Source organism: Mchenga conophoros, linkage group LG7, assembly GCF_057382185.1.
Source record: "Mchenga conophoros isolate Kocher_MC1m ecotype Shallow Benthic linkage group LG7, M_conophoros_male_GT1.1, whole genome shotgun sequence".
Lineage (NCBI taxonomy): Eukaryota > Metazoa > Chordata > Actinopteri > Cichliformes > Cichlidae > Mchenga > Mchenga conophoros.
In genome coordinates, this window is record NC_140532.1 from 53,563,760 (window position 1) to 53,590,580 (window position 26,821).

The 26,821-nt window shown below is 40.3% G+C and overlaps 2 protein-coding genes across 6 annotated transcripts; one reads left to right on the forward strand and one right to left on the reverse strand.

Moving 5' to 3' along the window:
• The first annotated feature begins 596 nt into the window (after positions 1 to 596).
• LOC146571138 (rhotekin-like) lies at positions 597 to 26,293 on the forward strand. 2 transcript variants are annotated; one of them, XM_085280166.1, is made up of 13 exons: positions 597 to 741; positions 1,925 to 2,124; positions 2,325 to 2,371; positions 2,447 to 2,500; positions 2,569 to 2,686; positions 2,811 to 3,053; positions 3,154 to 3,248; positions 3,357 to 3,463; positions 3,554 to 3,688; positions 4,498 to 4,660; positions 9,307 to 9,405; positions 15,645 to 15,732; positions 18,417 to 26,293. In XM_085280166.1, the coding sequence occupies exons 1-13, from the start codon at positions 724 to 726 to the stop codon at positions 18,421 to 18,423; spliced, it is 1,374 nt and encodes a 457-aa protein (XP_085136292.1). In that variant the 5' UTR covers positions 597 to 723; the 3' UTR covers positions 18,424 to 26,293. The 2 variants fall into 2 exon arrangements, with proteins under 2 accessions (XP_085136292.1, XP_085136291.1); XM_085280165.1 differs by having other exon boundaries at positions 3,357 to 3,688.
• On the reverse strand, positions 16,338 to 24,720 carry arid6 (AT-rich interaction domain 6). 4 transcript variants are annotated; one of them, XR_014893072.1, is made up of 7 exons: positions 24,510 to 24,720; positions 23,909 to 24,065; positions 23,189 to 23,241; positions 22,847 to 22,944; positions 22,594 to 22,759; positions 18,064 to 22,116; positions 16,338 to 16,452 (listed from the first exon to the last, which is right to left on the reverse strand). XR_014893072.1 is itself a non-coding variant. In XM_085280163.1 (6 exons), exons 1-6 carry the CDS (start codon positions 24,519 to 24,521, stop codon positions 20,791 to 20,793), a joined length of 1,809 nt encoding a protein of 602 aa, XP_085136289.1. In that variant the 5' UTR covers positions 24,522 to 24,720; the 3' UTR covers positions 17,394 to 20,790. The 4 variants fall into 4 exon arrangements, 3 of the variants coding, with proteins under 3 accessions (XP_085136289.1, XP_085136288.1, XP_085136290.1); XM_085280163.1 differs by lacking the exon at positions 16,338 to 16,452 and having other exon boundaries at positions 17,394 to 22,113; XM_085280162.1 differs by lacking the exon at positions 16,338 to 16,452 and having other exon boundaries at positions 17,394 to 22,116.
• Positions 26,294 to 26,821: the final 528 nt, after the last annotated feature.

The following is a 26,821-nucleotide window of genomic DNA, read 5'->3' on the forward strand; positions in this document are numbered from 1 at the left end:
ACCTTGTACTAACTAGATAATGACAAGTTGCTAAACCCAAGTAATCATAATTTGTGGCATTAAAACTGCTAATCATGTATTATATGTTACCCCAACATGTGCTGCTGATTAGTTCTCATTACTCAAGTACCACTTCACCATTACTTACCAGTTCTTTGTAAATTTTAACAAGAGTGAAGCCCTGCACACTACTTCAGGATCACCTCATTGCTATGCAGTAATTCTCCCTAGTTTGCCACAAAGGTAGCCGAAAATGTGTTTAATTGACAAGCCCTGGTTTATTTTGAGTGTCGCCATTAATTTCATGATAATCTATAACAGGTTGGCAAATATGTCATGTAGTTTTGGATACTGGATGCATATTTACAATGTTCCCTTGTTTATTGTTGTTCCCCAACGGTATCATTGTTCTGAACAAAAATAGTTCTCTTATATTTTATGGTTTGCCCGTGTTTGAATTGCTCTATATTTAGGTGTTTGTGGTACTTATGCTGGAGCTGATGGCTAAAAGACTAAAACGTTTGAGACTTTAATCCCTCATGCTGCAACCTCTTGTAGGGAGGCTTAAGACTGTTTTGATCTCTCTGTTGAGCAACTGACTGCTCCGTCTGCAGGTCCACTCTTAACGCCGTTTCACTCAGCTATGAGATTATCAGTTCGCTCGGTGTACTTCCTGACTCAGCGGTGGTGGAACAGTCCTCTTACGTCCTGCACACAAGGAAGATGAATAATAATACGCAGGTTAGTAAAACCATATTATTTTTATATTGACTGACTTTTAGATTAATGTAAATAGTGATTTGATACATTACTTTTGATGATATCTAAAAATCTAGGTGTAAAATGTAACCTTAATTGTTAACTTCATAGATCTATAAATATCTGAACAAGGAATGATGTCCATGCATAACAGACAGCCTATCAAAAAAACCAAAACAATTTTAAATGGTATTTTTAGCACCTTGTTGCAAAAACTCATCAGAATGCCAAAACTATTTAGCTAGCATGGTGTGAAGTGTGACCTCAAAGAAATTGAGGAAACTGGACCACCTGAGCATAAAAGAAGATGTTGCAGGCCTAAAAACTATCTACAGCAGAAAACAGCATTCATTAAGAAAGGGGGAATAAAATTAACCTATTTCCCATTTTCCATGCACACATTTGCCACTGTACTATATGTGAAAGAAAAATTAAATTACTAAAACATATTTCTAGATCTGGGAGAAAAACAACTCTAAAACTAGAGTTTGTTTAATTATTTGAGCTCTGTTCATAGTGAATTACACATACCAACAAGGCTTAGACTCAGAAAACATGACTGAATTATGCAACAGTCCTCTGATCATTAAAGCTGTACTTCACCTCAAATGATGACTTGTTAATCACTTCAGAGGAGTGTGAATAAGAGTTCTTTGTCAAACAGGTCTGATAGTTAACAGCAGTAAGTACATAATGATTGGAAATTTACTATTGATAGTCATGCTTCCTGATGTGTGTCTACTCACGTGCACTTTAGATCTTTATGTTGTAATGCCCACATTGTGGAGTAATAAACCAGTACTCTCAAACAGAGAAAAGCTCATTAGGAAATGTGCTTCTAAGTGGATGGTGCATAAAGAATTCCTTGAAGGAATTCAATCTGCTGCACATGCACTTTGTGCTTGAAACACACTACTATATTTATACTTCTCAAAAACATCCTTGTTAACACAAACCTTTAACAAGAACCTTGGCACTGCTTATATATCCAAGGATTAAAGTGATGCACCAACATCTTCTGAGCTCTTATGTAACAGCTGGTAATTAAAGTCAATAGCACAAAATCTTCGACAATGTACATAAGATCATAGTTCTAAAATGATGTAAGATGTAGCCCTTTGAATTCTGATATCATTGTCTTTTCTTTTACACAAATCTGTGGCAGGATACTGCAGTGCTTCAGCACATTGAGAGGGAGGTACGCATGCGTGAAGGAGCTTGCAAGCTACTGGCAGCATGTTCCCAAAGAGAGCAGGCCCTGGAGGCCTCCAAGAGCCTCCTAACCTGCAATACCCGCATTCTGGCCTTGCTCAGCCAACTACAGAGGATGAGGAAAGTACAAATCCTACAAAGTGTGGGATGCAGGTCAGATAATTGAACTATATACTGAGGATGATGTAAATATACACTTGTATCATAGAATAGAAACAAATCATGTTTCTGCAAAAATCCATGCCTCTAGCTAGCAATTAGAGTTCAGCTAAGCTGACTGTTTAAATGGACCCCAACCCCAAACCTAACCTTATTCTGTGTGGTTGATTGACATACTACGTGATTTACTGCAGGCCATCTGACGATCTGGTGCCATGTACAGGAAAAGTAGCACTTTCAGGTGTGTTTTAAAAGATTTCTAAAAGTACTTCAACTAGCCTTTTACATTTCTAACACCATGATGTGCACTCTCTAGACCTGCGAATCCCCCTCATGTGGAAAGACTCAGAGTACTTCAAAAACAAAGGAGGTAAGTCAAAATGAAAAAGAGCATGTGATAGCATATAACAAGTGTTTACCTAAAGTTCTTACTTTCAGAACTACATCGCTGTGCCGTATTCTGCCTGATCCAGTGTGGCACAGAGATCCATGACACTGACCTGGTGATGGTAGACAGGACACTAACTGACATCTGTTTTGAAGACACTATAATATTGTGAGTCAAGTGTTTTTTATTTCAGTTTGAAAGCTAAGTTTCTGCTTTCTCATCCTCCTTAAAAACACATTCGCAAGCTTTTGTTGAAAAAAAAAAAGTAAATGCATTTTCTCTGTGTGAGCAGCAACGAGGTAAGTCCAGGGTTTCAGCTTCGCGTTGAGCTGTACAGCAGTTGCGTGGTCGATGAATTCTCCCCTGGGGCCATAGGATCCTGGAGAGTGAGCCGTCTGGGGGGCTCTTTGGGATGCTCCTCTGGGAAAAAGATCCGTGCTGCATTCGAGTCTGCAGCTGTTTGCGGATCCATTTCCAGTGGAGATGTAAGATCCGGAAGCGTGCCACCAACATTATCACCTGACCTGTTGGCACTGTGAGTATGACACTATAAGGAAACATTTTATGGTGTCGCTTGGAAAAAAAAAGCAACAACAAAAAAAAGAATGATTGTGCAAAGTTCTTTCTTTCTCAAGGGGACCTAAGTACAACCTTTTGGCTCACACAACCCTGAGAATTGAGCATGTCCGGGAAGGTTTCAAAACGCACGATTTATCACTTTCAGCGACAGGTGAGTCTCCTGTCCTGTCATTTCCTCTCCTCTCTCCTCCTTAAAATCTAAATATACATAAATAATGAATCTTTTTAAAATTCCTAATCCTTTTAAATGTTTTGCCAGAGGATAATCCATTCTGGTTGCCTTTGTACGGAAGTATGTGTTGTTGCTTAGTTGCTCAGCCTCTGTGCATGATTCAGCCAGTGATAAGTGGCCAAATCAAAATCAAGGTGACAGAATTTTTTTTTTTAATTGTTCAATATTGTTATTCATTTATCATTATTATTCACATTATGACTTTTCTCACTGCTCTTGCTCAGCTCAGCTCAGAAGAGGACTGTAATTATTCTGAAACTGTCTATGGTGTCCTCAAGAGGCAAGCCCTTCTCTGTTATCAAAGTCAAGAAGGCCTGGAGTCTGAGGACAATCCCTTGCTTGAGATTCCAATCACAAAGGTTGGTTCTAAACAAGCAAAGTCTGATGAATAAAGGCAGTGATTCATTTAGCATTTTGCCAGTGTTGATTATAATTACACACCAAGGCCACTAGAGTGCACTGACGAATTATTTAGTGGAGAGGAAAAGTGTTGTAAGGGTGAGGAGACTGAAATATTTTGCACAGTTCAAAACAGCTTTTTTAAAATTATATAGATAGCTCTAATTAAAATCAGTCATGTATGTTCAAAGCTAGAGATAAAAAAAAAAGATAGCATCTCCTTGAATCCCCTCTTATTTCTACCCTTTTAAAACCAAAAATAATTTTCTGTTTCGGCAGGGAACAACACTGAGATTACGAGCTCTTTTTAAAAAGATGTTGGTGTATCAGAATCACCACTGTTGCAAGGATAGACTCACCACAAGACAGACTAGGTTCAACTGAAGAAAATCTGAACTGCAAACACTTGAGTATAGATTTTCTCTTTACGTGTGAGATTTTCAGGGAGCCTTGTTTTTGAGAAGCTCAATTTTAACATGTGATACAATTAAATGGTGACTTTGTGTTGTGGGTATGCTCAGAGCAGCATACCCACAACACGAAGCTTGGCAGCTTTTGCAGGTGAGCATCATGGAAACATACCATGGAATTTCTCTCTATTAGCTAACAATGACCATTCAGCCTTTTTAATGCAGTATGGAATGCAGTGATGAGCAGTTTATTGCCTGTGATGAAGCCATTTAGGTAATACAAAAGGTATTTCAGTAGATCAGCTGTAGCGTTGAGGCTACCTGCAGTATCTCAGCTTATTCTTTGTTTTTCCTCCCAGGATACCGTTGTCTGTATGTCTGACAGAGATCCTGCCAATTGCCAGAAAATATACATCAATACACAACGTCAAGGGGAGGACATAACTTATGTGCTTACCACATACACACTTGAAGACACACAGCACTGGAGGAAGGCCCTCTGTCAGCACATCTATAGCATGAGTGAGGCCTGAATGAACTCTTTGTTTCTTTTGCTTGTTTTTTTGTTTTTTTAAGTTCTTTGGGCTTTACAAGCACGGACAGTCAAATCCCTGGCATGACCTACCAGCAGAACTTCTTACACAATCTTTACACAGAGTGACGCTGGATTTGCAAGGGAGACGTTACAGGGATGTTTGGTCTGTCCTGTTTTTACTTCAACGAAATTATGAGTACGTTTATACAAGAACAGGGTGTGCACCAAACTAAACCAACAAGTGTGAACACTCTTTGAACAAAGAAAGTTCACACTTCTGCCAAGCTTGCATAATCCCCCAAAATACGATATCAAACTTGCAGGATGATTGTAATGAAATGTTTTGGAGGTGTGCATGCACCAAAAAGCACATGTGCAGCACAGTTCACAAGCCCATAGACATCTGAAACTGATCACACGATTTGTTGTTCTGTTGCAACTTTGGATTTTTTATGATGCTTTTTTGAAACATAAGGAGTTTAAAAACAAAAAAGACAGCATTTATATCTTCATTAAACAAAGAAGGTGCAACCGGTAGGTGAAATAACCTCATATCACAATCTGTTTATTAGTATTCACGTGTATCTCGGCTGTAAGAACTTCTGTTTTCAATTGGATGTACGGAAAAAGTGACGATATGATTTCATTAACTTTTATCGTCTTTGGGCGGAGCCACGGTAGTTGTTTTCCCCACTTTTTTTTCAGTCTGCATACATAAGATAGTTGATAGTTGCTTGCAGTATCGTGTTGAGGCCTGATTACTGAGAATGTTGTAGGTTTTCATGCCTAGTGCTAAGTTATAGCAGGGCTTTGCCAAAACGTAAAAGTATTATTCTAAGATGCACAATCTTGTTTTTGATAAGGTTCCAGGAGCACAAAAAGAAAATCAAATCAGAAAGTAGCAGCGTGGAAATCAAGTAACTCATAATTAGCTTCATTCTAACTTCATTCTTATTTTTGGGCGATGCTTTTTAGCTTTTATTTTGATAGGACAATGGTGAGAAGGCAGGAAAGCTGGGAGAAAGACTAAATGGCTGCTTCAAGGCAAAGCCAGGCCTCTGCATTTAAGCTGGTGGTTAACTAACACATTACAAGGTTTGCTGTATCAGTGGGTGCAGATTCATACAGTAAATATGCAACACATACAGTATGCCACCTCCTCATATTTCTTTGCATGACTGACAAAGAAAATACAGATTAACATAGTTGCAGTCACACCTGTGTTTTAATACAATAGAGCTAGACAAACAAAGTGAAATTGAATCAAACTCAGTCTCCATTCTTATGAATGGGTGGAGGCTACATATCAGGTTTACAGTCAGGTCAATAAATATTGGGACATCGACACAATTCTAACATTTTGGGCTCTATACACCACCACAATGGATTTCAAATGAAACGAACAAGATGTGCTTTAACTGCGGATTGTCAGCTTTTATTTGAGGGTATTTACATCCAAATAAGGTGTAGGAATTACAACAGTTTGCATATGTGCCTCCCACTTGTTAAGGGACCAACAGTAATGGGACAATTGGCTTCTCAGCTGTTCCTTGGCCAGGTGTGTGTTATTCCCTCATTATCCCAATTACAATGAGCAGATAAAAGGTCCAGAGTTCATTTCAAGTGAGCTATTTGCTTTTGCATAAACATTAGGAATGGCCAAAACAACTGTTTGGAACATTCTCAAAAAGAAGGAACGCACTGGTGAGCTCAGCAACACCAAAAGACCAGGAAACAACTGCAGTGGATGACCGAAGAATCCTTTCCCTGGTGAAGAAAACACCCTTCACAACAGTTGGCCAGATCAAGAGCATTCTCCAGGAGGTAGGTGCATGTGTGTCAACGTCAACGTCAACAATCAAGAGAAGACTCCACCATTGTGAATACGGAGGGTTCACCACACGATGTAAACCTTTGGTGAGCCCCAAAAACAGGAAGGCTAGATTAGAGTTTGCCAAACGACATCTAAAAAAGTCTTTGCAGTTCTGGAACAACATCCTATGGACAGATGAGACCAAGATCAACTTGTACCAGAGTGATGGGAAGACAAGAGTATGGAGAACGAAAGGAACTGCTCACGATCCTAAGCATACCACCTCATCAGTGAAGCATGGTGGTGTAAGTGTCATGGCATGGGCGTGTATGGCTGCCAGTAGAACTGGTTCTTTTGTATTTATAGATGATGTGACTGTTGACAAAAGCAGCACGATGAATTCTGAAGTGTTTCAGGCAATAAAATCTGCTCATATTCAGCCAAATGCTTCAGAACTCATTGTACGGCGCTTCACAGTGCAGATGGACAATGACTTAAAGCATACTGCAAAAGCAACCAACGTTTTTGAAGAAAAAGAAGTGGACTGTTTTGTAATGGCCAAGTCAATTGCCTGACCTGAATCCGATTGAGCATCCATTTCACTTGCTGAAGACAAAACTGAAGGGAAAATGCCTCAAGAACAAGCAGGAACAGAAGACGGTTGCAGTAGAGACCTGGCAGAGATCACCAGGGATGAAACGCAGTGTCTGGTGATGCCTATGTGTTCCAGACTTCAGGCTTTAATTGACTGCAAAGGATTTGCAACCAAGTATTAAAAAGTGAAAGTTTGATTTATGGTTCATATTTTGTCCCATTACTTTTGGTCCCTTAACAAGTGGGAGGCACATATGCAAACTGTTGTAATTCCTACACCTTATTTGGATGTAAATACCCTCAAATAAAAGCTGACAGTCTGCAGTTAAAGCACATCTTGTTCGTTTCATTTGAAATCCATTGTGGTGGTGTATAGAGCCAAAAATGTTAGAATTGTGTCGATGTCCCAATATTTATGGACCCGACTGTACATAGCATTATTCTATATAACATGCTGATACCTGCTACCTACCTGCATTTATTAATGCTGTTCATAGAATCAGATATATTTGCGTGACATTTTTTGTACTTTGTGTTATGGAGAAAAAATCTCTCTTATGTTGAACTGAAATCTGATAAGGTGTTTCAGTTTGTTTCTTATCTGGAAAAAAAGGGAAAAAATGCAATAACATATTTATCTATACATGGGGACGAGTGTAAGGGTTATCTACTGCATCAACATATCATTCCACCTGTATCCACAATGCTGCAAGTGACATTATAGAAAGTCAAGAGACCAGCTGACGAGTATTTGTAATATTGTACATCGTGAGATGTTTAACGCTTTACGCTGGTATTTCCCAAACGGGTGCCCACGGTGAATCGGGATAGATTTTACACCAAATGCCCTTCTTGACATAACCCTCTGATTTATCTTGTCTCTCTTCCTGGTGTCAAACTGAAAGGGTTTTGTTCACGTGCAAAGTGAGTGCGCTATCTGAGTTTATAGACACCGTTTGGTATGTGACTCTTCACACATCAGTAGACAGAGGAAGCATCAAACAGTTCACATACTTTGTTGTATTATTTCATTTTAGACTGCCATCAGTGTACACTCAATAACCTATATTTAAACTTAAAAGACAACTAAATTCTTCTGCATATAATTAGAAGCCAAAACAGAGATGCAACATTGAACTCCACACGCGATCAGGTGATTTTCCATGAGATGTGTCTAGGGCTTAATTGGATTAAATGACGAGGCCTGGAGTCACCCGGGTTCTTTCTAGAGGTGTCCATGTGGCCTTGTTCACAGATTAACCAAGCAGGGAGGGTCATCAGCACATTTATTTGACTAATCCCACATACACAGGGAGAGTCCTGTCTGTCTTTCTTTGGAAAGGTCATGCATGTAGAAATCATGATCATTAAAAAAGGTGTGTTTCTAAATAAAAATACATTCTGCATACCTCAGGGCTATTACTGTTAATCTTCATTGTAATCTTCTTTTAATAAGGCAACATGTTGCTGCAATGATATTGTGAGTAGGAGAATGTGACATTACGTCACTTGTTGATGTGAACAAGGGAGTTCTTGTTTGTCAGTGATCTGTCAGTGTGGATTTATTTATAAATTTTATCGAGTTTTGAAAGAAAGTATTCAGAGAACCATCATGTGGGCTGCAACGTGCAAAAAAAAGATGCAATGACAGAGCACCTTGTACATCTAATATGTAATTGTGATTAAATTACATATTATTATGTTAAACAATCATGAACATAATAAATAATGTTAAATAGGGAAAATAAGCATAAGCTTATTTAATTCGAATTGCACACAGACAGTGTGCACACAAGCCAAATCTGAGTGCAACACCGTCATGAAAAAAAGGCCTCTTTGTCTAGATAAGCTTGATTGATGATGCCTTGCAGTTTTAAGAGTTTTTGTTTTTTTAGTGGCTTCAGTCTGCGCTGCCTCTTGTCCAGCAGGTAAATCAAGACCGTGTCATCAGATGAGAATGTCTTTCAATGCTCAAGAATACTGAAATTACTGTACAATGTAAATCTGGTTTAATATTGGTCAATACTGAAATATTGCTTTTTAGCCAATGCAAACAATTATACTACTGATATGCTTTTAAACACCCATTCAGGGCAATAACAAACATGCTTGCCAGCTAATTTCAAAATAATTTGACAAGATAATTGCTGATGTCAATTTTGGATTGAATTCTTTTCTATTCATCTGCTACATAATTGTATAATATTTGTATTATTATTTTTGCAGGCCATTGGAAACAGTGCTGTGACAACCTCATGAAGATACAAATGCCGAGCTCCAGGAAATCAGTAATGACGAAGCAGGGATCTCTATACCATGAAATAGGTAGAGTAACATGCGCAATGACTGAGTGATGCCAGCTTATGCCACAGCCCCAGAGATGGTGTTCAACTAAAATCTTAAACTATCTTACCAGTCATTTGGTTTGCCTGACTTGGCCAAGGACAGTCTCATTCTCAAGTGTTTCACTTCCTGGTTAAACAACAACAACAAAAAAGTAACTGATTTTAATTTCTACATCTGACAGCTTTAATTTTTTATCATTGGATGTTTATTTTAAATTGACTTTAAAACAACCCGAAGAGGAGACATGGGCGCATCCTCCCGCAGGCCCACCACCCGCAGGAGGCGCCATAGGGGTCGGGTGCATTGTGTGCCGGGTGGCGGCCAGGAGCGGAGGCCCTGGCGGACTGACCCCCGGCTGCCAAGACTGGCAATAGGGACATCGAATGTCACCTCTCTGGTGGGGAAGGAGCCTGAGTTAGTGCGTGAGGTTGAGAGGTACCGGCTAGATATAGTCGGGCTCACCTCTACGCATGGCTTGGGCTCTGGAATCAGTCTCCTGGAGAGGGGCTGGACTCTGTTTCAGTCTGGAGTTGCCCCTGGTGAGAGGCGGCGGGCTGGGGTGGGTATTCTAATATCCCCTCGGCTTGCTGCCGGTACGTTGGGGTTTTTCTCGGTGGATGAGAGGGTTTGTTCCCTGCGCCTTAGGGTCGGGGAACGGGTCCCGACAGTCATCTGCGCTTATGCGCTGAGTGGCAGTTCGGAGTACCCAGCCTTCTGGAAGGTGCTCCACCTGGAGACTCTGTTGTCCTGCTGGGAGACTTCAATGCTCACGTGGGTAACGACAGCGAGACCTGGAGGGGCGTGATTGGGAGGAACGGCCTCCCTGATCTGAACCTGAGCGGTGCTTTGTTATTGGACTTCTGTGCTAATCACAGTTTGGCCATAACGAACACCCTGTTCGAACATAAGCGTGTCCATAAGTGCACGTGGCACCAGGACGCTCTAGGCCGTAGGTCGATGAACGATTTTGTAATCGTATCACCAGACCTGCGACCATATGTTCTGGACACTCGGGTAAAGAGAGGGGTTGAGCTGTCAACTGATCACCACCTGGTGGTGAGTTGGATCAGGTGGCGGGGGAGGACGCTGGACAGACCTGGTGCACCTAAACACGTAGTGAGGGTGTGCTGGGAACGTCTAGCAGACGCCCCAGTCCGCGACAACTTCGGCAGAGCTTCAACAGCATTCCGAGGGAGACTGGGGACATTGAGTCCGAATGGACCATGTTCAGCATCTCCATTGCCGAAGTTGCTGCATTGAGCTGCGGCCGCAAGGTGGTTGGTGCCTGCCGTGGTGGTAATCCCCGAACCAAATGGTGGACACCAGAGGTGAAGGGAGCCACCAGGATGAAGAAGGAGCCCTATCGGGCTTGGTTAGCCTGTGGGACTCCGGAGGCAGCCGACAGGTATCGACAGGCCAAGCGGAATGCGGCTCGGGCAGTGGCTGAAGCAAAAACTCGGGTGTGGGAGGAGTTCGGAGAGGCCATGGAAAAAGACTTTCGGACTGCCTCGAAGAGATTCTGGCAAACCGTCAGGCGTCTCAGGAGGGGAAAGCGGTGCTCTACCTGCACTGTGTATAGTGCTGGCGGAGCGCTGCTGACGTCGACTGAGAAAATTGTCATGCGGTGGAAGGAATACTTCGAGGACCTCCTTAATCCCACTGACACGTCTTCTGAGGAGGAAGCAGAGTCTGGGGATGAGGGGAATGACCTGCCAATTTCTGGGGGTGAGGTCACTGAGGCAGTTAAACAACTCCTTGGTGGCAGAGCCCCTGGTGTTGATGAGGTCCGCCTGAGTTCCTGAAGGCTCTGGACGTTGTAGGGCTGTCCTGGTTGACATGCCTCTGCAATGTTGCGTGGAGATCAAGGGCAGTACCTGTGGACTGGCAGACCGGGGTGGTGGTCCCCATCTTTAAGAAGGGGGACCGGAGGGTGTGTTCCAACTACAGGGGGATCACACTCTTCAGCCTCCCTGGGAAAGTCTATGCCAGGGTTCTGGAAAGGAGAGTTCGTCCGCTAGACGAACCTCGGATACAGGAGGAACAATGCGGTTTTCGTCCTGGTCGCGGAACACTGGACCAGCTCTTTATCCTCTCGAGGATACTTGAGGGTGCATGGGAGTTTGCCTAACCAGTCTACATGTGTTTTGTGGACTTGGAGAAGGCATTCGACCGTGTCCCTCGGGTTGTCCTGTGGGAGGTGTTGCGGGAGTATGGGGTGTCTGGCCCATTGCTACGGGCCATTCGATCGCTATACAACCATTGCAAGAGCTTGGTTCGCATTGCCAGCAATACAGCAATAGGTCGGACTCGTTCCCGGTGGGTGATGGTCTCCGCCAGGGCTGCCCTTTGTCTCCAGTTCTGTTCATAATTTTTATGGACAGGATTTCTAGGCGCAGCCAAGTGGCGGAGGGCTTTCGCTTTGGTGGCCTCAGAATCTCATCTCTGATTTTTGCGGATGATGTGGTTCTGTTGGCTTCATCGGGTGAGGGCCTCCAGCTCGGACTGGAACGGTTCGCAGCCGAGTGTGAAGCAGCGGGAATGAGGATCAGCACCCCCAAATCTGAGGCCATGGTTCTCAGCCGGAAAAGGGTGGAGTGCCCACTCCGGGTCGGGGATGAGTTCCTGCCCCAAGTGGAGGAGTTCAAGTATCTCGGGGTCTTGTTCGCGAGTGATGGGAGAAGGGAGCCGGAGATCGACAGACGGATTGGGGCTGCAGCTGCAGTAATGCGGACGCTGCACCGGTCCGTTGTGGTGAAGAGGGAGCTGAGTGTAAAAGCGAAGCTCTCAACTTACCGGTCGATCTACGTCCCTACCCTCACCTATGGCCACGAGCTGTGGGTAGTGACCGAAAGAACGAGATCGCAGATACAAGCGGCAGAAATGAGCTTCCTCCAAAGGGTGGCTGGCCTCTCCCTTAGAGATAGGGTGAGAAGTTCGGCCATCCGGGAGGGGCTCAGAGTAGAGCCGCTGCTGCTCCACATCGAAAGGAGCCAGCTGAGGTGGTTCGGGAATCTGACAAGGATGCCCCCTGGGCGCCTCCTGGGTGAGGTGTTCCAGGCATGTCCCACCGGGAGGAGGCCCCGGGGCAGACCCAGGACACGTTGGAGAGATTATATCTCTTGACTGGCCTGGGAACGCCTGGGTATTCCCCCGGATAAGCTGGAGGAGGTGGCTGGGGAGAGGGAGGTCTGGGCCTCTTTGCTTAGGCTGCTGCCCCCGCAACCCAGCCTCGGATAAAGCGGATGAAGATGGATGGATGGATGGATGGATGGCTGGACTTTAAAACAGACTTTTTCACTTTGACTTAATATCAAAAACAGATTGAAGCTACATTTACTGAATCTGTTTGACCACATGGCATAAGAGGAATTTAGCAGTAGCCTGATCTGGTATTACCTGGTTGCACATCCTCAGATGCTGAACTCCATAAGCATTTAGACTTATATTTCTACACCCTGATGTATGAATTAAGTATGCACTGTTCCTTACCAGTGTTTGGTTTGTTGCCAACTTACAGGTGAAATATTTGTCTCTAATATCGCTAGCGTTGATATTTTTGTTGCGACTGGCTAGAGTTGAGGATCCACTCCAATCTGATCTATTTCTGACTTTGGTTCGCTACTATTTGTGAAGAGCATATTCAGAGGGTTGTTTGAGGTTAAAAAACAATGATGTTGCATAAGAGTGATGCAAAACAAATAAGCTTAGTAGCTCAGCCCAAGCCAAATGCCACTGGCATATAACACCTACACTATATTGTCAAAAGTATTCACTTGTCTGTCATTACACGCATATGAATATGATTCTTAATCAATAGGGTTTATTATAATATCAGTCCACCCTTTTCCAGCTATAACCTTTCTTTGTGCACTGGTGCGCAGTCATGTTGGAACAAGAAGGAGCCATCCCCAAACTGCTCCCATAAAGTTGGGAGCATGAAGTTTTCCAAATGTCTTGGTATGGTGAAGCATTAAAAGTTCCTTTCTCTAACTGATGTAATGGTGGCAAAGAGAGAAAGTGACGTAAGATTTGCGCATGCGTGGTACCCTATTGGTACCACGCAATCTATGGAGTCCCTTGTGGGGCTCCATAGATTTGTGGTAATTTTAAAAAGTTTACATTTCTTAGGCTTTCTTGTCTGAAGTCATTTAAAAAACCAGCGGCCAACAGCGCTGTACACAACAGTAGACTGGTGGGTAATAAGCAGTGTTGGGCAAGTTACTTTGAAAAAGTAATTTATTATAGTTACTAGTTACTTCTTCAAAAAAAGTAACTGAGTTAGTAACTGAGTTACTAGATTCTAAAAGTAATTAATTACTAGAAAAGTAACTATTGCGTTACTTAAAAAAAAAGTTTAACCCTCTGGGGTCCAGGGTATAATTGTCCATTTTTGATTACTTTTGATTTTCCCGCTACATTTCACCTTTAAGTGCGCCCCAGGGCAGCTGTGGCTACAATGTAGCTTGCCATCATCAGTGTGTGAATGGGTGAATGACTGAATATAGTGTAAAGCGCTTTGGGGTCCTCCGGGTACCCCTGCCCCCAGAGGGGCAAACCGTACCCGGATCCAGGAGATGCAACCCTTCTCTCTGGGGTGGAGGAAAGCAGACCACCTCCTTATCTGCAGTAGCAGGGAGGCCCCGCCCACTCATATGTAGTGTTGCTGCGTGTTGTTGTAAAGTGCATTTAAAACAAAGGGAGGGCATGGTGCTTCTTGCCAGAGAGCAGCACGGCTCTTCCCGAAAACCCTGACACACACAACAAAACTATTGACTATACTACACACTAACTACACAAGATTTGCACTAAACGTTGCAAATCTCTCACTTCTCAAAACACCGCTGTCACTCCTAAAACTTCCCCTCTTCTTAAACAACTAAATAACCTGAGATTCTTCTGTTTATGGCAAAATACATGTATATTTAAAAATCGATGCAGGATTTTAATGAATCAATATCGCTTTATTAAAGCTAAAATCAATTTTAATCAATAAATAGATTATTGAAACCCTCTCCTAGTAGCAATGTCTCTGTGAATGGTACTCATGGCCATTGATCAATGGTCTTTGATCAATGGACTTCGATCAGTAGTTGTTAATCAATGGTCATAGGAATTTGCATCAAGGAACTGACCTCCCAGCACATTGTTCATTCGGTGGTGCTAGTTTCAGTCATTGTGCAATGTACTCTTTATAAGGTTGGTCACTTGGATGAGTGACAATACGTTTCTCCCACTGAAAACACTTTCTCCAGATGAACTAATCAACCTTTTGGGATTTACAAAATGATCATACTATATTGAATAAGACTGTGACTATAAAAGGTGTTAATGGATTTAAATCAAGTAAGAAGAGAATCATTTACACATAGAAATCTATTCATTCATCTCTTTTTTGCAACCAGAGAAGGCGCCCTGTGCTGGTAATTAGAAAGCATGCACGTTTAAGAGACTTTGACTTCATTTTACAGACTGTGAGATTACTTCTATCTTTTATATACAGACACATAATTAGGTGGATCACATGGCTGCCTAAAATAGAAGAAGTGTGATCGATTTAAAAGGGTATAAGGACCGATGAGACTACACAACCTGTGTAAACCCAGTGATTTTTTTAAGTGATTTACAGATCATGTCGAATTACCAGGGAAACACTATTTTCCTCAATCAGAAGGGAGATGTGCTGTAGAGTACGCACTAGGGAACAGTTTTTTTTGTCTGTCTCTCCATAACAGGAATTCAGACAGTCTTCATCTGTAAAAAGCTGGAGAAACACCTTGACAAACGAGTTTGAGTAAATAGCAGGATGTAAAAGACAAATAATACTACGGAACAATGACACAAAAGAACAAACCAGATACTGTTGACGTGAATAGCTGCATTATCTCAGACACCTGCTGACAAACATGTCAGTCAGACCAAATGACAACATGTTATAAATGAAGCACCTTAAATACGGGTGTGTTTAAATAACAAAATCTTCTCTTCGAAACTACGTCCCTATCACTAAAACAAGTCACACAGAAAGAAAATGTCTCTAAAAGGAAAAAGAAAATGCTGTTCAGTCTTTTAATTCCTTCTAGTTGACTACTTATCAGTTTGAAACATCTCCAGTAAGAAATTGAGTTAAGATAATCAGCCAAGAGTTTTACAACTGAAAAATTTCAAATGATTGTTTCCTTTGTTCCTTCCATTTTTTTTTCTTTCTTCAATATTTTCAGCGACACCCTCCTCGCCCAGAAAGCAAACTGAGGTTCCAGATTTATCTACTGATATCAGCTCTTTGCTCTCTACATACTACAAGGAAAGGTAGGTTTTCTACACCTCTGTGCGTGCAGTCTTTTTAAAGCCTGCCAAATACACCTGTATGTATTTGCCAGCAGGATTTGCTTTCTCTTCAGTCATATTAAATAGTAAATCCACTCCTAATGCTCACCACCACACGCATAATCACTTGTTGTATTATGACATTCCAGCACAGCTTACCTCGTAACTACAAGCAATGAAACATTACACTTTGCAATTAATATTTGTTATGACCGTGGTAAGTTTTCCGTAGGCAAGGCCCAGGACTTAGGTATATTTTGTGGGGCAGATGTGGCTACAATATAGCTAACAATATACCTAACTGTAAGTGGAAACTTACAGTCACAAGTTGCACATTAAACCTATTTGAGTGTCAAGTTTATTCTCTGTCATATAAAAAGCATGCACAAAGTTGTGTATAGCAGGCCACAATTGTGTCTTTCTCTGTCATCTTTCTAAAGGACATTGTTCCAGCTGTACTGCGCTTTGGTTAAATGCAATGCACGAGAAGAAAGTTTCCAAACAAGTCTTTGTCTCACTTTACTGTCATTAACGTAAACATTTAACATGCTAACTGAGGCCTGTAGAGCCTGAGATGTAGCTCTTGTGTTCTGAGCATTGCACAGTCTGACCTTGCGGTGAATTTGCTGGGATGTCTGCTCCTGGGAAGATTGGCAACTGTCTTGGATTTCTTGAACTCTTCGAGTTGGGAATAATATATTACTGTAAGAATAATTAAAATGAAAGGTGTGATTTTCATACTGTACTGAAGCTTACAGCAAACATGCACATAGACAAAGCGTGCAAAAATTCAGTGGCATACAGGTCACAATTGGGTCTTTCGTGCGCTCGTCGACGTCAGCAGGGACAGGAATTAACACAGAAATGCAGGTCAGGCTTAAGCAAGATGATTACCTCTTAAAGTTATACAAGCATTGTCTTTTGTAATCTGGACTGTTTTTCAAACACTAGCTGATAATTTAACTTCTTAGCAAACAAAACTTACAAGTTCAAGTGTGCACATAATAGACCTTGTCAAAAGGAACATACTGTGTTCAGGAGTGTGGTGATTTGTGTACAGAGCTAAGGCCAGAGATCAGTCAAAAGATGTCTCAGAGAACAGGTTTTACAGTTTGATAGTTGATATATGCGAGGTAACAACCGGAGAAGACAACTAGACAGGCTTTCACAGTGCTGGCTTTGTTTAGTTTTCAGATACTTTGTGTTTGTGGTTCAACCGTGTTTCTTTTAACAGAATTCCATAGTGAGTCAGACTGTTACACTGCATGCATAGCTGTGGGATAGAGAATATAAAACTACCTGACAGATTTCCAGCTTTGCATTAAGAGAAAGATGCTTGGCAGAGAGGTTATGAAATAAACTCACATCTCAAAAAATAATACAATTTTGGACTCGAGGCCTTTAAATGGCCAAAGACAAATTCTGCAATTCTGAAATATTCTGCACCTAATGAGGTTGCATAACAATTTAATCAGTTAGGTAATAGACGTATAAGGTAGATGTATCTTTTTTAAATAACAAAACACAAAAAAGAATGGTATTTTCTATATATTAATTTATTCTTCTTTGTTCTTTCAAAGATACTTTATACAAAGTATAAACATGTGCAAAGTGCAGGCATTTTTTATTTGCACCACTGAAACCCATTTTAATATACTTGAGCAGAATTATTATTTCTTTAACTTATTTTGTGGCGTATCGTAAATATGTAACATTCATGTCATTGTTTAAAAGAATTAATTTGGATTTTTGTAATACATATTAAATGAGAAACATTTGAACATAAGTTTATTTTTGTTTTCCCGAAAAATAGATATTCAGGAACACTGCACATGCCCTCAAATTGCTACGTTTTTAAGTGGTTATAACCTGTTACTGCAATGTACATAAAAATTAAAAATTTTTCAACTATACTCAAAAAGTACCCCATGGCAACATGTTCTTTTTAATATGAAAAGTTATTGTCATTTTTCATCAAAATGTACAACTTTAGAGACCTGTACTGCATTACGATCACAATAATACAAATATACAACTTTAGTGATTTGTGTGCAAATTTCTGCATTGCGCTGAAAATACACAACAAGTTAACCTAAAAGAACTCGGTGGATGTAGTAGAAATTTTAATGGCTTGTTAACCGGACCCCACGCTGCACCCCTTTAAAGTTTGATCAGTTTGATCAGAATTCGTTCAAATCTTTTTGAGCTGTCGTTCTTACAAACAGAATGACATGCACACAAACTATACCAAAAATGTAACAGACAAACACACACACACAAAAAAAACCAAAAAAAAAACCCACTTGGACTTACTTGGAAAACAAGACAAACTGACATCCTTGTGACAGTAATCTAGCAAATAACCTGCGCTTATTCTTGTAAGTGAAGCAACCATATCCTCATACCAGCAGATCATCTGATAAGAAACTTGCAGTTGGAGTTGTGGTTTCAAGACCCATTTGTTGAAATCACTTCAGCTGCCAAGAGGGTGTGATGCTTTGGTACATAATGGAAATATTAATGGGTGAGGGAGAGGGAGGATGATTTTTCATGTCAATTTATCATCCAGACACCTATATTACCCAACAGAGATAAGGTGCATTAGATGGCAACTGTTTTGTTTTCTTTGATTGATTCTTTTTTTTGTGTTGTCCCATTTTTTACAGTTATTGATCACCCTGCCAAGTACACTGGGAAAGAGCGAAACACACTTCTCAGCAGCCCAATTCTGGTTACCTTGCCCGGTCAAGGAGTTGGAGAAGGACATGATAATTGGTGGTCTTTCATGATTTGGAAGGTCACCAGAATTACTCAACTGTGCTTACTTTTTCATGCTACTCCTGAATGAATCCAAACTGTTTATCCAACAACAATAGCTAGCAATTTTTGGAGTCAAGGTGATATAATGAGATTCCACTCTAATTTTGATTCCATTTACCTTGGCCCCTTATCTTTAGTTACTGTGATAAACATGAAAATATCCATTTATTAGGCACCCACTGGGATAAAATCATGTCTCACTAATTTGAGTATCATGTGCAGCAACATGTGCATTTATATTTTCACCTGGTTTTATTGTTACACAGGAAGACATGCGTTAAATTTTAGTTGTACTAATGTGGATTAACAATAGCATTCTGCTATTATAGAAAATAGCAGAAGTAGTCTGGCATATTTCTACTGAGTCATAAGGCAAATACTCTAGGAGGAAAATCTTTTTACTGTAAATCAAGAGCACACCTTGCATTGTCTACAAATATTTTTCACTGATGTTATGCTTGTTTTGGCCACACCTCTTGGAAGCATATAAAACTCTACACTTCCAGTCAACATCCTGTGGAACGAGAAAAAGGTAATTAGTATTCGTGGAGAAAGCAGGTAGGAATCAGAGAAGGGTTTCTCAGAAGTTTGTCACTGGGTGTGCCTTAATGCTAAAGAGGACGTGTGAGAATGCAATAAGCAATTAGCGCTAATCTAATCTGTTATCTGGAGATGCCAAGGATGCACAGAATCCTTCGAGGCCTCACGTCATGATCAGGAATTGCTAAAATCTTATCTTATGTTAAGTATTGTGTTTTAGTATTTTGTTTTCGTCTTGCTTTGTGAAAAAAGAAACTTGAAAATTCATGGATGACAAAAACAATTACATTTCATTATTAAAAAATATAATTTTGATTACAGAGCTTGAGCATACTGGTAGATAACAATTAGAGATAAGACATTATTTTGGTAATGTTTATTTATGGCAATTGTGACATGAACCTTACACTGGATGGTGGTCTAATAAATTTGTTGAGCTCTGTACATTATCATAAAGGACTTTTAAACAATTTGTAAATGTAAAGCTAAAAATACACTGTGTGCTTTATTTGAATTAATACAAATTTCCTTATAAATTATGAATCTGAAAGTGAACTTTTGAGATAACTTAGTTTGTTCTTGATGCCAGTGCACACGTTTGAGGATGTGAAGCACAGTGCATTCCACTCTTTAAATAGAATATGTGTAACACGGAAGCACTAAATTACATTTGGCTCGAGGGTTTCCTGGGCTAGTACTCCTGTCAACAGCTTTTACATAAGAAAAAAGCTATTTTTGATCAACCTGTCCAGGGTGTACTCTGCCTCTTGGCCTATGACAGCTGGGCTAGTCTCTGACCCTGGGTAATTGGAAGAAAATGGATAAATGGATAGACAACACACGAGTATTATATGATTATTTTAACCCATACAAAGGCCCGGGTTAAGCAATACTGTGCTGTGTAGTGACAGTCAAATTCCTGTCTGAACATGTCACATGTCTCTCAGGCACCGTTGGGTTTTTTCTTTTTTCAAGCATTTTGAAATGTCAAAAATGCATTTAGGGGAAATAAAAAGAAAAAAACAAAACAAACCCAGGAAACATTAGGATCAACTTTGATCTACTCAGTATTGTTCCCACTGTTAAGCACTGTTCAAAAAAAAAAAATAAAATAAAATAAAATTTAATCATAATAGATTTCGCAGCACTTTTGTGATGTTAATTAGCAATTTGCACGTAATAAATTAACGTCTAAGTTTACTGCAGTGGGAGTGTCGCTTCTTTCTCAATGTGGTTGTCAAACCTTAAAATTCCACGCTTTCAATCAAAGAGTAGTAATTACATAAATAAAAATTAAAAGAGATACTGAGCTGCCTATGTATCATTCAGGCATGACAAATAAAAACAATGCTCACTAAAGGACAACTGACGTATCTTCTTTTCACTAAAGTGAAAACACGTCTTTTATTCTACTGCAACTATGAAAATGTTAAATAAAAGGAACAAGTAAATGTCACATTTGGATAGTGAAGTTCAGATATAGCATCATGCTTTAAAAACAAGTGAAAAAAGAGGATTAAGAGAAATGATTCACAAAATGAAAGGATAAAATAGTGTTCACTACATGTAAATGTGTAGAGCGTTGCAGTTATAGCTTACACATCTTTCAAAAATAAAACTGTCTCCTGAGCCAGCTTTAACATGGTGTTGGTGTGTTTGTGGTATTGTCTTAACTGGTCTCTACAATGAGTTTGAGATGATTTTTTTCAGCTTCATGACTTCTTCAGTGGTGAGCTGAAAGAGAGGAGCAGAGCTGGAATTGACCATGAGCATAGCTGAAGGCTCCGTCTCCGCCTGCTGCTTCCCTCCCTGGACACCTGCGTAGAATTTATAAGAAAAGTCTTGGTGAGTCCTGGGGGGACTAGGGTCGCTCTCCACTTCAATGGATGACTGGGTCTCTCTCTTATGGGCACCCCAGAAATTGGGTGACTTGGAGTTGTATGACTTATTAATATCCTGCTGATCTTCTGACAAGACATCCTGGTTTACTGCATTTTTCAAAATGGCACCTGAAGGCAAAGGCTTGTAACTCATGAATTGGTTTTGGATTTTATTGTTGTGACTGAGGTTTGGCACATTTCTGAATGTTAGATCGTCAGCAGAACTTTGGCGTTGGGGATTTGTGTGAAATGTCAGTTTGGTAGGGAAAGTGTTTGCGTTAGGCCAATTCCTTTCTGCAGGGTGTCCTTCCTGAGTAGGCTGAGGAACCTTACTTTCATGCATCATTGCTGAGGACTTGCACATCTTGAGCAATTTATGAAACACTGACAGGGGTAACTCAATTTCCATTTTGCCATCCTTCTCTTGAGGGAGACTGGACAGTATTTGGCTAAGATTGAGCCCCATCACTTCTGGAATCACTTTTGTCTCTTCTTTTGGCGTGACTGCAAGGTCTGTGTTTGGAGAACAGGGTTTTTGTGCCACTGCAGCAGCCTCTGTTCCCAGTGGCAGAGCAGAGTCATATATGGGTCTGCTTGAGGGTGCCGTAATATCGACATCAATAACTTGTTCCTCCTGTGCTTTCATGGTATAAGGAGAGGGTGCAACTCCATCACTTGACTCCCCATCTTGTGTCTCAGAGCCTTCATTTGTCAGAGCCCCAGTATGATGATGGGCATATAGTGTGGATGGTTTGTTCAAAAACTTTGGGTTCTTGCTGGCTGAAGGTGGAGCAAATGATGAAACAGGGTTGTTGCTGATGTCCCGGCCTGATGATTTAACGCTGAGGTTCAGGGGCTCAGCCAGTCCGGATGAGGTCTTGTACCGCTCAGCCAGGTAACGCAAGTGCTCTAATGGTTCCTTCACCCTCTCTGTTGAGTTTACACAAGGTTGACTGTAAGGGAATTGGGGCTTGGGAGCAGGTGGGTGTTGTGTGGCCAATATTGAGGGGGGCATAGGGATGTAGGGAGGCAGAACTGTGGGGCTTGACTGATAGTAGGGAGGGTAGTGGACAGACAGAGGGAAGAGATTTCCGTGTTGGTCTGTCTGGAGGTTATGAGGGTTCTGCTGGAGAAAAACACAACAGTTCATCAGGTGTTTGAAGAGTAGTTATGGAGCTACATAAGAAAGTAATTCCACTCTCATTCCTGCTTGATAAAAATTACACAGTGTTGCTGTTAGCCTGATAGTTGTTCATTATTTTCTTTATGCCTTCACTTTAACAAGGCTTTGGCACCTGTTACATATTTTCAGTACAATCCATGAGGTTCTTAACTTCCTATGTAACCCATTCTTCAAAAAAACAAAACAAAACCCCCATAAATTTCCTTCAATGTAATGATTTATTTATTGTGTTTTAAAGATAAAATATTTAACTAACAATGAAAGGTTTTCTAAATAGCAACAAGAGTAAATTGTTCAATATGGAATACTTTTTCATTTAATATAATAAATAATATTTCTATAATTTTAATCAATGCAAAGCAATAAATCAATTTTGTTATAATTTTTTGTGTGTGTATGTCAGTAAAAACCAATACCAACCTGATACACTGGTATGGATACCAGCCTGCGTTTCGCTGGTCTCTGGACACCGTCGTCTTCTTCTTTACTGTAGCCGGCAACAAAGTGGAATGGCTTTAGCTGATGATGAGGCATCATGGACCTGATGGAAATGCCTTTCACGTGGCATTCATAGGGCAGCAGCAGCCTACACAAATAAAAAAAAAGGATCAGATAAAGACAATATAACACCCATTCACAGCCAGATGGACGGACAGGCATAATTTGAACTTACTTCTCGTAGTGTCTGCGGGTGCAGGTGGCTGCGCTTGTACTTCGAGGGTTTCCACCAAGTGTATTGTAAACCTGTTTCCACAATTGCTGAGCAGTCACCTAGAGTAATACAAAAGTGTGACTGTGAGTTTTGACATCTTAGCAATATTATTTTTACTGCAAGCTTAATTGAAAATACCTTTAATATAATACTACTATACTATAATACTAACTTACTATTACAATGACAATATTACTATTATTATTATTATTATTATTATTATTATTATTATTAATGATAATAATAATAGCCATCATGATCATCAAAATTATTCTCATAATAACGAGATTATTCGATTATTACCTGGTGGTAGCCGCCCAAGTCATTGACAGTTTTGAACATCACAAATAAATCAACTGAAAAAAGGAGAGACATACATGTTAAAATAAAATTGACACAGTTGCAAATTTAGGAATATTAATTTCACTAGAAACCCTTTAAAAAAAAATTACTTTCACAAAACATTTAATAACTGAGAACTAAATATCACAGTTTCTCGGAGCTGAAGCTAATAGCAGTGGTTTGCTTTAGCACTTGTTTTAAAACAGAATGAAGAAACTGTAGCAAGAAGAACATGTTCTTCATGGCATCTTCATAGCATTTAAAGAAAAGGCATTTATGATGGATGAATTTTAAAGAAACTGGATTCGATAATTGTAATAATTCATCTTTGTTCAATGACCTGATGAATAATTTAACAAATATTTATATCTTGATTACTAGCTCAAAATTTAACCCAAAGTTACATCTACAAACATTAGGAAAGAGAAGCAAATTGCAAATCAAGCATAGTTTTACAGATGTTTCCTTTACTCTTGTCGCTACTACTGATTTATTGGTAGGTTCTCTATCAAAACATGTTGTACAGACACATTTCCTTTTTGAAATATTAAAAATATTTCTAATGAGAATATAACATACTTTCTAAAGTGTTTATACATTATTTTTTCTCACATTAAACAACAGTGAATTAACACATTCTTGAGCTGTGAATCCAAATGTGCTGTAATAGATAATATTTACTTTGTTTGAAGCCCAGATGTGGGATCCTTTCTATTGGTGTTTCTCTCTTCTTCATAAAAAGGTAGAGATTTTTGAGAAAGTGTTCCTCTGTGATCTCCTCCACCAGTTCTTTGGTTTGCTCCTCTTTGAATTCATTGTGTGCCATGTTCACTTGTTCCTGGAAATGCAGTTAACAGGAGAAAATATTTTATGCTGTGAACTTTTTATATTTGTGTGTTATTTATGTGAAATATGATAAACACCTCTATGTGAGGTTCCTGAGTGACAATGCCGAATCATCAGGACTAATGATCCCCAAATACATTCCAATTTCTGATTATATATCAGAGGTTAATTATGTTTGCACTTAACTCAGTAAAATAAAACTCGTCCCCTCAGATTTGCTATTTTTGTCCCATTAATATGCGATCTAAAGGGTTGCCAGTGCTCTCCTACTATATCGTCGCATTGCTTGTTTTCTCTGACAAATACACAACGGCTCTACCACAAAGGTGACTAGAGACTGAAAAATACTAAATGATGAATACTTTTTAAAACGATTTTTTAAATGCAGTTATAGGGTGACTATTTGTAGGATTCTATCAGAAATATTGTTACTCACCTGTGTTTCCATTAAGAGAACAAGGATAGGTAAGATTATTTCATTGGCCAAATACACCAGAGAAAAAGCTGTCTGCTACTACTCGATTATAGTGGTTTGTACTCTCTCCAGATGATTTGAAACAAACAAAGATCGCTGCTGCTAGTCTGTTGTCGTGTCAGTCATGAACTTATCTCCAGTGCCTGTGTGACAATGTGAGAAACTAGGAGTGAGGGTGTTTACTCTAACGTCTTTGTGCTGAGATTTCTATCGTCAAACCAGTTCAACTTGCTCTTCAGCATGCGCCCGAAAACCGTGTACTCCTGTCAAATGCCTCACAGATTGGTAGAATAATGAGGAAACCAGTGGAAATTATTGGAAATTATAAAAAGGTCCCTGAACAATAACACACTGCTCAAAAAAATGTAAAGAAACTAAATTAATAATTTAAAGTAAAAAACCAAAAAAAAAAGAGGATGCAGCAGGCTAGTCTGTTTTGCAAAAATATCACTGCAGCAACTCAAAATAGTACTCAGTAGTTTTTCTAGCCCCCACGTGCCATGTTTGATAGTGTTTGTGCATGCTCCTAATGAGACGATGATGGTGTCCCATGGGATCTCCTCCCAGGTCTGTCCAGGACATCACTGAGGTCCTGGACAATCTGAGGTGCAACATCAGATGGACCGAAACATAGTGTCCCAGATGTGTTGGATATAGGCCAGATGAGTGTGGGGGCTCATTAGTGGTGTAAATTTAAAGCACCCACTGCCCCAACGAAAAGACTGACAATGGCTTCAAGGATTTCAACTTGAAATCAGCTCTGTGCGTTACGCCCATAATGGAGACATAATCTCCAAATAAAAAATGCTTACAAAGCCAAACAATCTCTAGACAATCACAGATCACACCACCAACCCGGTCATCCTGAACAATGTTACAGACAGCATAACGTTCTCCATGACTTCACCAGACCCTTTCAGGTCTGTCACATGTGCTCAGGGAGAACCTGCACTCATCTGTGAAAAGCACAGGGCACTAGTGATGTGCGATACACTGATTTCCTTTCCGATCCGATACCAAGTAAAATTCAGGGTGGTATCGGCGATACTGATCCGATACCGATACTCTGTACAAAAACTTAATGTTTCATTATATTACATAATACAATATATAATTGTATTATGTAATTGTAATAATAACATAACCATATTGCTTCATAATGATTAGAGGACATCAGACAACTTGTTTTTATTGCTTAATAATGCAGAATAATCATATAGAAATAAAAAAAAAACCTGAAGTTGTGAGCTATTTGAACATGTTGCCTGCCTGCAGCACTATGAACTCCGCGAGAGACGTCTGTCTCGCCCTAGCAGCACCTGCCCTTCTCATCCTCTTCAGTTCGCCTCAACATAAGCTCATCATATTCTGTGATATGATTTACTCCGAGGTGTTTGACGAGGTCAGTGGTGTTGCCACAACACCTCACTGTCTTGCCACATATATCACAAACTGCGTCTTGGCTGTTTGTGGAGGCAAAACATGACTTTGTTTGCGCTCAGCCATTGTTGTAAGTGTGCACGCCAGGGGCTGTGACACATTTATACAGCTGTATTTCGCATATGACTATGAAAGGCGTAAGAGGAAGTAGTTCCTTCCAAATTAGACGATCCGAATGATATAGTTTCTTTCCACTGCGTTCATTTTAATGGAAAAACTACAAATTTACTCCAGAGTACTAAAATATCGATATTATAATATGAGAATCGATTCTAGAACATAAATTGCTGGTATCGGAAGAATCGAACCGCACACCACTACAGGGCACCAGTGGTGAACCTGCCAATTCTGGTATTCTGTGGTAAATGCCAGTTAGACTTCATGGTGCCCAGCAGTGAGCACAGTGCCCGGCAGAAGAAATGGGCTCCCAGGCCACCCTCATGAAGACTGTTTTTGATTGTTTTGTCAGAGAGATTCACCCCACCGTTCTGCTCATCAGATATTTTTTTTTTTGCTCTGACAGAGCTCATCCTGTTCCCTCTTGCACAAAGGAGCAGATGGGTTAAGTACCCTCTACAGTCCTTGTCCAGCTCTCTTACAAACCCTGTAATACAACATATTGATGTGGCATCTTGGAGGAGTTGGACTACCTCTGCAACCTCTGTAGGGTCCAGGCATCGCTTCATGCTACACTGTTAAAAAAAATATCTTAAAAAAAACGGTAATATTCCGGGAGCTGGGTCGCCAAAATACTACTGTAAAATCACAGAAAATAACTTTCTCATAAAAATACGGTTATTTCCAGTAATGACAATACAGTTTGTTGCGCTAAT